Source organism: Cololabis saira, chromosome 12 (assembly GCF_033807715.1).
Source record: "Cololabis saira isolate AMF1-May2022 chromosome 12, fColSai1.1, whole genome shotgun sequence".
In the NCBI taxonomy this organism is placed as follows: domain Eukaryota; kingdom Metazoa; phylum Chordata; class Actinopteri; order Beloniformes; family Belonidae; genus Cololabis; species Cololabis saira.
This window is the reverse complement of record NC_084598.1, coordinates 24,711,816-24,722,725: the sequence shown is the minus strand read 5'-3', so window position 1 is coordinate 24,722,725 and position 10,910 is coordinate 24,711,816. Positions and strand designations below refer to the sequence as shown.

Below are 10,910 nucleotides of genomic sequence, written 5' to 3'. Positions count from 1 at the left end.
TTTGATTCATACTCCTAATAAGAAACTTCCTCTCTTCAGGGAAGCTTTTCTTAATGAATCTTGGTGAGGAATGGCTCTCTGAGATGAGACGAAACAAACATCCGAAGCGTTTTGTTAATAATCAGACTAAGTTATGGCTCAGCCTGTCTGTACAGTGGAATGTGTTGTGTGAAACTTGGTGCCCAGACCAACCTCCCAAAAAGCACCAGTGACGTTAAAAACAAAAACAAAAAAAGAGAAAGAAACCACAGCAACCAACAAAGAGGAAACAAGTGCAAAAACATGCAGAGTCTCCTCTTCAGTCCAGCAGCGCGATGATGATTATTTTCAGGACGGTTTGGAATAAAAGGAGAATATGAGAAAAAACGAAATCAGACTAACGAGGAGCAAACAGTGCAGCATGTCTGGGAACTGCCTCAGGCATTATTGCTCTCCATAAAAGCCAAACAAAAATCTCCTCCCTCTTTTACGGATCATTTGATTGAGCTCATCTTCGTCTTTTCTTTTTTCCTTTAACCCGTTAACACATAATTTAACTGATGTAAGACATGTATTTTTAATTTTTTACTACTTGTCCCACTGCCAAAAATGATTGTCACACAACATTAAGCTACTGTACTATGAATGATAGGAGTTTCATTGTCAGACGTCTAAATTATTCAAAGCTCCCGGCGAGGTGTGTCTGGCCTTTCCGCTTCTTATCCGCTCTGTTATAAACTATTTGAATAAGCTGAAGTCATCCGTCCCATGTGCACAGGAGACACTGTTGGTGCAAAGGGTCCACGCTGGAAGCTGTGTGTTGGTTGCATGTAAATCCTCCAGTGAGTATCGTACAACTAGGAAGTCTTTGGTAAAATATCATACAAAAGGGGTTTTATTTAATTTAATTAGTATTTAAGATGTGTTGTGGCGAAGAAAAAAAAATTAGCCTATCATACTTTAGACAGAGATAAAAAACATTCATGCGATAGTTGTGCATTAATAATTGTGAAAGAAGTTTGCAGATGTAGTCTTGTTTTTTATTTCTAAAGCAGTTTACATGTGAGGAACAACATTCAAGCTTCAGGGCAGGAAGAAACAGTGAAAAAACGTGTTTTATAAATATAAAATCCTGAAATTACAAAATAACTTTTAGTAATTGAAAGAGAGTTAAGTAAAGAGTAGAGCTGCGAGAATACAAAAGAACAGGTAAACCAGTGATGCTTAAACACGAGACCTATAGCTACATATAAATAAAAACATCTATTCTGCTCTATGCATGAATAGATATTCCAACTCAGTCTAACTGAGAGCGATCACACGTTTCTGTGTGATCGTTTGACTATTTGTAATTATCTATTTTAATCAAACGTCCAGAATGACTCGTATAACCTGTACTCTGATTAGAAGATGCAATATTTTCCCTCCATCTTAAAGCAGCCTGATAATCCAAAAAAAACAACGTTACAAGGTTTAGTTTATGTTTAAATGCCCCCCAAAGTGTCTTACATTTTTCTTGTGCGCCCAGCGTGTTTATATTTGACTTTGCGGGCGGTTAGTCTTTAGAAAATCCAGGATAAGTCCCCATGTCACATCTATCCGGTAGCTCGGATGGTCTCTTTCTGTATGCGCGCGGTGTGTGTAGCCTATGTACTTTTACCAGAGGGCTGACATTACCATTAAACTTTAGTGTACCTGCAGTAAACTTTATTGGGGTGTAAAGACACGATCACAAGGGTCTGTGTCTTTGTCTCGGTGTGCTGCGGCTTAGTGTGGAAATAACAGTCTACGAGGGTCCACCGCTCACTGCAGTATGTAACAGCTATCTTTTTTATGTATATAGGAATAGTTTTTGTATTATATTCATATATTTGACTGCACGTCATGTTATTCTTTAAAATGAATCCAAGACATTTTCCCTTTGAATTTGAATGTGTGAACTTGTATGGTGGGCTCCAGTTAAATTAGTTTTGTCCAGATCCTGCTTGGACACATGCGTTCACACTTATTTGATGTATAAATGTGGAAACTGAAGATATATCTTATATACCCCGCGTCCACTTTATGTTCCCCTGTTTTTAAGATGTAACACTTGTGTACTTTTTCGTTATTTTCATTTTTTGCACCCAGCTTTAGCCGACAGTCTGCATTATTTACAATGAATGCGTATGGCGTTTTTATCCGACACTATCACCATGTATCTTCTCTTAAAACTCTACTTGTATTCGTATTTTTGTTTTCAAGTGCTGTTTAAATGAAGTTGTTTCTTCTTGTTACGAAACGAGCTAAAAGTAGCAGTTTGATTTTTTTTTTCCTCTAATGTTCCTGCAAAGGCAGCATCACTGATGCTGGATGCGAGGACCAGTTCAGCCTCTTATCTGCTTTCTGTCATGCAAGGGACCACCTAATATGGAATAATGATTTAACCAAAATAACATTTAATTAGAAGTCTGCTAGTTCCTAATTCCTAGTTTCTCACTTACGCATTTATATTTCCTTTGCTCCGTTGCCTTGGGTACACCATGGCAGACACCTGGTGTGCTTAGTATTTAGTATTTTGACGCACTTCAGATTTGTAAGAAATCTGAATTTTCAGCATCGTTCTTCTTTATGTGTGAGGCTCCTTTTAAGTTTGCTATAACGGAAAAAAGGGAAGTAAAAGATGGGTGCAAACATTCCTGGTTGTTAAAAGGGAGAAATTTACAGCTGAGTAATAAAAGTTTACGACTGATTCCTTTCTGCTATTGGCCGCGGCGAGCCACGTGGCACACGCTCTATGAACATGAACTTTATGCTGTTGTCTATTCCCTGGTCCTTCCCTTGTATCAGCAGCAGACTAAGCTGGGGCGTACAAACGTCTTTTGCTCTTTAATATAAAAATCCCGCACAACCGGTTGATGGACGGTTGCGAGCGATATTCGCCCGATCTCCGACTTCCTGACAGACGGATCTTCGGGACAGTCGCCGCCTCTATACCAGCCGCAAGCCTGCGTTTATCCCTCCTCCCCCGGAGGTAATTAAACGGCTACTGGGAAAGCAAAAAGAGCAAGTCAGCCTGCAAGAAAAGGCTTTTCCCCGGCAGACTGGCACATCCTGCTGCCTTCCTCCAGAACAGCGTTATCGCCGGAGTCTGACGACAAAGCAGCTGTGAGGGGAGATGTGCGCTCTGTTGATGTTCCCCATGTCGCCATCGTGACCCCTCAGCTGCTGTTCTGAACCACAGAGACGCTACAAACTAAAGACAGAGCCTCCAGGTAAGATTGCACACTACAATGTGACGGTGGTCTTTTTCTGCCTTTTCTGAATGAGGTGACCGTGTTGGGTGACAAAAGTTGAAGGTGTTTATTCTGTGTATAGTTGACCTGACCCATAGCCTGAGAGTGTGATGCCCGGAGTGGTTGTCATGGTTCCTCACTGGCTGGAGCACCTGCGGATACTGACCACTTTGAGCTGCATTATAGCAGCATTTTACAACTGCTATGCCAATCTGTTGTGATAAATTGCTCTCTGATAGTAAACACATTACTCACAGGGCCCTGTGAACAGGCAGTTACAAATTATATCCAGCGTTGAATGATGTAGCTATTCTAATTACGTATCGCCTCCATACTTATTGTCACGTGCTATCAGTATGTGCCAAGAGACTGAGTAGCATCTATGAACTATCTTGCACACGTATACTGCACACACACATATGCACATGTAGGTTTAATGGCACACGACACGGGTAGCTTCCGGCAGCGCCCCCTAGCGACCAGAAATGTTGTAGGTTGTAGTGGGCGGGTGTTGAGGCTTGTTGTTTATGGCTGCTGGATGGATTTCAGCGGGGGTTCACTGCGGATTGCAGGAGACCGAGCTGATACAGGGTTTAGAAACTGTTGGAATTGACTGCGATAAGTGTTTCCGATTGTTTCCGAGTGGCTTGTTGTTTTCACTATTGAAAATCATCTGTGTCCCTTTATAGCTCTGTTATGACAGCCCCATGAAATGCAGTGCAGCGTGAGTCATTGTTTTGTCACATAATCACTAGCGACATTATTAGAAGGGAACACGTCTTTTATTCACACTACAAGACAAATATGAAGAATCAAGACAAATATGTATAATGTCATCACAAGCCAGGAGCATTGACATCAAACATTTTGCATGAATCAATACGACATGAAAACTGAGGCAACACACGAACTGTGCACAGTAAATTATTCATACATGGTACATGGAAGACATCTCGGTTTCTGAGAATATTTGTCCTTGACAAAAACATAAGAAAGAAAAAAATATTATTTTGAAATTATAACTGAGACGTGAGAAAAAATATATTCATAAAACAGAAGGCTGAAACTGGGATATTAAAGCTTCAAATATATGTTCATGAAAATACAAAATACTTTTGGAGAGAGAAAAAAAAGGAAAAGGAAAATGCAAAATCAGCCCAATCTTGATATACACAATGCGGTTGCACAAGTATTTAAAAGCATTGAGAAAAGGCTACCTTATGTGCGTGTGTGTGAGTGTATCTGTGTTGGGGGTGGGTGGGGGGTGTCAGAGAGCAGTACTTTATGCCATTTGCAGTTGAAAGCGGTTGTTTTATCATAGCTGAGCTCGGAAAAATGTCCCCTTTGTGTTTTATTATTATTGTCTGCTGGGAGACAAAATATTGTTGAGCGTAATAAAGTGATTTCATGTGTATCTGTCTGCTGCAGCTCAGCAGTAGCTTCAATCCTTTTAAATACAATTATTGGCAAAGCCTCTTTGTGGAAGCCTTTAAAGTCTTATAACCTACTGTTGTTTGTTTTTCCCCTATGAAACATTGCTGCTGCAATGGATCGTGTCCGCTGCTGCCTCGTACTTTGCCTGCAGAAAGAGAAGGAGAATGAGAGGCAGTCCATTAATAAATGCCATTTAGGCTGTTAGGTAAATCTTACTTTAAAATAAGAGGGGAAACCCACAGTCTATTGTTTAGCCGTGTAGTGTTTTAAAAAGCAGAGATAGCCTCACATAAAACTTCATAAAGTCACGAGGATGTCGGTATCACCACATTTAGAACCTATCTTACAAATCCCGACAGGGCACAAAATTTTGCCTACTAATGGTCATAATTTATGATGTGTGGATCAACATGCGCTCATTGGGCAACAGCTTCCTGAGTGCTTAACGAGCATAAAGTCGAACACTTCCGGACATTAATTGGGCCAGCCAGCGATGGTAAAGTGCTTATAGAGGGGCTTTACATTGTTAGTAGTGAATTACTCCTTATTAGAAGCGGGGGAGAGGAGAAAGCATCAGGGACTGGCCAGACTTTGCTTCCCTCGTTGTGTTTTTAATCATGGCTGATAATGTCGAAATTTCAAACGTGCTGTATAACTAATACTGAGTTATGCTGTGACGTTAGATGGCGAATGAAAGCAGAAGTTGTGGGTTCACAAAAGTGGACGGGCCCTTTTGAACTGGGGTGCAGGCTCTTAATGTAATAGGCCTTTTGGAAATCATAGGACTGATGCAGCGTGCAAAATAAAATAATAATAATAATAATAATAATAATAATAATAATAATAATAATAATAATAATAATAATAATAATAATAATAATAATAATAATAATAATAATAATAATAATAATAATAATAATAATAATAATAATAATATTACACCTTAAATACACATCACCCAAAACTACAAATCAAAAGCGCAGACCACCCATCGATTAAACATGCATGCAAATGATGACTTTCCATGGTTAGTGTAGTGTGTCATTGTCATTAATACTTTTTTATTTTCGTCCTATACCCTCGTTGTTCATTCATTCATGGTTGCTCAGAATGTCCTTTAAAAATAGCGAAAACGTGAACCAAACGGCGTTCTCTCCTCATGCATTTGAAGGCACGCATGTGATTTGCCTCACGGGCCGCAATAAAACACTAAAACACTGGGGAAAGAATGACCTTTCTGATTCTGCACACTGACACAACCTCTGCTGCATTCCAGTCCACACATTGGCTTCACTGTTCAGCCTTTATTTACAGCCTCGACTTTATGGACCAGCGTGTTTTTCCTGTGTGTGTGTGTGTGTGTGTGTGTGTGTGTGTGTGTGTGTGTGTGTGTGTGTGTGTGTGTGTGTGTGTGTGTGTGTGTGTGTGTGTGTGTGTGTGTGTGTGTGTGTGTGTGTGTGTGTGTGAGAGAGAGAGAGAGAGAGAGAGAGAGAGAGAGAGAGAGAGAGAGAGAGAGAGAGAGAGAGAGAGAGCGAGCGAACTAGAGTATCAATAAGAAAAAGTTGGGTTAATAAGAAACATCATTCAAATCTATTGATTCAAATGAAATTTAAATCTATATTAAAAATGAGATATTTTTGCCAAATACGTTCACATAAAAAATAAAGTCACATAAATAGATGAAACAAAAGCTTTCATAAACTCAATGTACATCCTGTTTCTGACAAATCTATGAAGTTTCATTTTAAACACCTAACATTTTGCATTATGTTATTTTTCTATTATTTCAAAATACGGGCTAGGATTTAAATTTACTTTTCATGTTTAACGTTTGATAACGTTTGCTTTACCACACATTTTTGATAGACTATTAAATGATCAAAAATGTTATATATAAAAGAGTCCAAATATATTCCCTTGTGTTGTGTTTAACCAGTGATGAACCGATTGGTTCATAATGTCGTAAAGTAGAGGGACATCAGTAAACACTTCCAGCGTACCAACATGGATCATGACAGGCTGCAACTTTTGCGCCTTATTTGCTTGAAATCTACGCGACGCGGATGTCACATATGGTCACGAATAGTTGAAAGGAAACTTTTATTGCACCAGCTACTTCCTTCTCTTTGTTCCTTTCTCTTTTATGGGCTATTCAGAATCCCAAACAACAGACCAAACAGTGTTGCACGTTTAGGCTGCGCAGAGTCAAGAAATCAATAAGGCTCCGTTTGAACATTTTCAATACTTACTGACTTACTTACAACACAGACATATATGTATAAATACATAATATATACACACATGTGTATGTATATATTTATATATATATATATATATATATATATATATATATATATATATATATATATATATATATATATATATATATATATATATATATATATATATATATATATATATATATATATATATATAATTTCAGTGGTATTAATTATGGCTTATTTCACAAAGTACACAAATTGAGCTTTATTTGTCATTTGCTTTGAAAGCCTTTGAGTCTAGGGGAGAATATTTTGGAGATAAATTGCCGTCTCATAAATCCTTTAAATACACGTTAATTCATAAAAGTTGGATTGCTGTAATATGCATATATATAAAAAACATTTACAAATGTTTGTTGTTGGTAATTTCTGTTAATCCCTGATATCTGTTCCAGTTTCACCAGAGCTACATAAAACACCTCAAAAGTAATTTTAAACCTCTAATTTGCTGCAGAGATAATTATCCGTTTCTGTTTCCTCTGAGCGTGTGTGTGGTGTGTGTGTGTGTGTGTGTGTGTGTGTGTGTGTGTGTGTGTGTGTGTGTGTGTGTGTGTGTGTGTGTGTGTGTGTGTGTGTGTGTGTGTGTGTGTGTGTGTGTGTGTGTGTGTGTGTGTGTACCAGAGGAATGTTGAGGTAAGATCAGAACACGACGAAAGACGAAAAAAAGACTAAACCTTCGGTATAAGGTTTATGACGCGTTCTGTTCGACTCTTTAATGTAGAAAAGTGATCTGAACTATTTTTGTTTTACTGCTGTGAGTTTTAACAGACTGTACCTGACATCTCGCCGCTGCCAGTGGACGGCGGGCGCAGCTGGTCTGTCGATGAGTTTGTCTGAAGTGTCTCAGGACGGACACATGCAAAAATCGATTAGATTTTTCAAGGTGGACAGAGGAGAAGTCTTCCTCTCATTTGCAGTTTCTTAATTGCTGTACCTGTAGGCTATTATTCCGCCCCCACCTACCGCCACCTTTGGCTGTGCCTCCACATGTTGTGCACCGCTTTCATTTCGGAGCCCGGGAGATTGCAGCCTGAGTTGCAAAGCTCTGCTGCAGAGATAGTTGTTGGTGAGCTGGGGAACGTCACTTGTTTTATTGCCCTCACAGAAGAGAGACCATAAACGCATTCTTACCACCTACACCCTCCCCCAGTTCACTGCAAAAGCATGGAAAGTGTTCACGTGCCTGATAAATCATACACAAAGGACACATTACCAGTTTGTTGGGAACTCACCGGGATGTACATTGAACGCTTAATATTCGTTTTAAACCTCGTAGAAATGCATCGGGTGAGTTTTGTAGGGCTTGCAGCCTCTTTCTCCTCTGTGATGTTGTGAAAGAAACATGATTACAAAACATACACATACAATCTCTCTCTCTCTCTCTTTCTGTGTGTCTATCTCTCTCTTTCTCTATCTCTCCCTCTCTCTCTCTCTCTCTCACACACACACACACACACACACACACACATAAGAACGAAGCTGGGCTCTGCTTTATATCACTAATGGGTTTAAAAGTTATTTTTTTCATCTGAATTTTACCTCTATAGACACACATGGACGTGATGTAGTGTATTTTAACCTGATTTCGTGCTTCCCTTCAGTGTATTTACTGCTCTGAAGGTAATTGACATTTTACCCCTAAGCACAATATACACTTAAAATTCAAGCCAAAAAACTTGTCATCCCGCTGAGCTAGATGGTGCCACTCCAAGTCTACGTTGTGTTTATCGGCATTTAGCACTAATGTTCAAGCTCTGAGCTAAAAGCTACAGTTTCGCCTCAACTCCTGCCTCTCAATTGGTCGAGAATGGTCAGCTGACATTGTCATATTGTCTCTCACCGAGCCAAGCCTCGGCTATAACACTCGGGTTTGTGCGTCTTAACCGGAGATTGGAAATTAATAATATTCAATCCTCAAAGTAGCCCACATCCAGTTAGGGAGGCAGAAAAGTCGAGGAAAAAACAGAAGATCCTGGAGAAAGGTGGGGTTGGTTGACACAGACGGGAGGGAGATTTACTGAGAAGGAGATTGAAAAGAGACCGATAAAGAAGTGGGGAGAGTTGGAGAGAGGGTTACAAGCAAGGTATGAATTCTTATTTCGCAAACCCGTCGCTCTCCTGCCATTTATCCGGTGGCCAAGAGGTTTTGCCTAACGTCCCCTTAAACTCCACAACCTATGACACAGTTAGGCATTTTTCGTCGTACGGCGCCGCTGTGACCCAGAATCGGATATACACACCTTTCTACTCTCCTCAAGACAATGTCGTCTTTGGCTCTGGCAGGGCACAGTATGAGTACGGATCAAACGTGTTTCTTCAAGACAAGGACGTGCTGCCCAGCTGCAGACAAACAAACATGGGACTCAACACACAAAGCCACATTGCTCAAGAGTACAGTCTGGATCAAGGAAGAGCAGGAGCCCAGGATCAGAAAAGTAACATCCCGATCTACCCGTGGATGCAGCGAATGAACTCACACAGCGGTGAGTTTTACTACGACAAATAAATTAGGGAAATGGGCCAGTTTTACGATATGTCTTACCAAGAGAGTAAGTTACTTTTTTATGGCCCCATAAAACATTACTGTATCCCCTCGACTTGTAGATGGGCCTTAGCATGTGCAAACAAACAGCTTTCATTTTAAGAATGATGTACTGACCATAATCGGTAACTTGATACACAGAGAATGAATTAGGATGGTTTTATAATTTCACACAATAATGTCAAGATGCCCTCAGAGATGGGGTTTGTCTAACAATTTAAATGTTTTTATTATTATTATTATTATTGTTCTCTGTAGACTTATATAATGTTTTTAACAACGCGATACAACGTGATCAATGTGTAACCAGTCCAGAGCCAGATGCATGTTTCAGTCTTTACTTTGTATTCCCAGCAGGAGTGGGCTACGGGACGGACAGGCGCAGAGGACGTCAAATATATTCTCGTTACCAAACACTTGAGCTGGAGAAGGAATTTCACTTCAACCGCTACCTGACCAGGCGCAGGCGCATCGAAATTGCAAATGCGCTTTGTTTGACAGAGCGGCAGATAAAAATCTGGTTTCAGAACCGGCGCATGAAGTGGAAGAAAGAGAGCAACCTGACCTCCACGGTGACTGGAAGTGAACAGACAGGATCTTCACAGGAAGAGGAACGCAGTGGCACGATTGAAGAAGGGAAGGATGAGGACAAAAAGAAAGAATAATTGGAAAGTGGAGAGGGGAAAAAATCACCACATGGCGATTAAACCCAACATAACTACCTAAAAATCTATGTGGACATGAGAACGACTTAACTGCATGATGTCTACCCCGCTGCTCTTCATCTCATGCTGGCCACAGGAGAGTGAAGCATGAGATATCCAAATTATTTCAGCCACAATTTTGGTCTCTGTGTCGTTTGGAGCATTGATGGGGGTTTATTTTTTAATTGTTATTATTATTATTGCGATGTTTCACCTGTATTGTCGAAATAAAAAGAAGTATTATTTTCTCCGTTATTTCCATGTCAGGAAATCTGTGTATTTACCCTCCACAAACTCCATCCATCACTGTGAACTCTTTGATCACCTCACTAAATACAGTGCGGTTTAACTTAGCTCATTATTGTACATGCACATTCCACGGCATTAAAATAAAGGACCGGGCGGACACTTGATCACAGTGTAAACTAGTACTTGAATCGCCCGCAGAAATGTGCCCTGCTTTAACTCGAAAGTTGCACGGACAGTGTCCAGTCCACACACAATCACAACTGAAATGCCTGTATATAATAAAAGCAACAGTATAATATGCAAAACCCGTGGAAACATGTGCATTTAGCCGCTTGGTTAGACTCTGCATTATGTAAAACTGTGCTTAACAGCTCCATCCTATTTTTTTATACATCATTTTACACAACAAGCTTCCATCGTCAGATAGATTTGAACACTAGCAATG

General features: G+C 39.9%; 2 protein-coding genes across 3 annotated transcripts in view; both read left to right on the top strand.

The window, feature by feature from the left end:
* LOC133457163 (homeobox protein Hox-C10a-like) overlaps window positions 1-10,910 on the top strand; it is a 55,197-nt gene that overhangs the window by 21,418 nt on the left and 22,869 nt on the right. The window lies entirely within an intron of this gene.
* Window positions 8,721-10,907, top strand: LOC133457168 (homeobox protein Hox-C6a). 2 transcript variants are annotated; one of them, XM_061736107.1, is made up of 2 exons: window positions 8,721-9,453; window positions 9,870-10,907. In XM_061736107.1, the coding sequence occupies exons 1-2, from the start codon at window positions 9,057-9,059 to the stop codon at window positions 10,175-10,177; spliced, it is 705 nt and encodes a 234-aa protein (XP_061592091.1). In that variant the 5' UTR covers window positions 8,721-9,056; the 3' UTR covers window positions 10,178-10,907. The 2 variants fall into 2 exon arrangements, with proteins under 2 accessions (XP_061592091.1, XP_061592090.1); XM_061736106.1 differs by having other exon boundaries at window positions 9,867-10,907.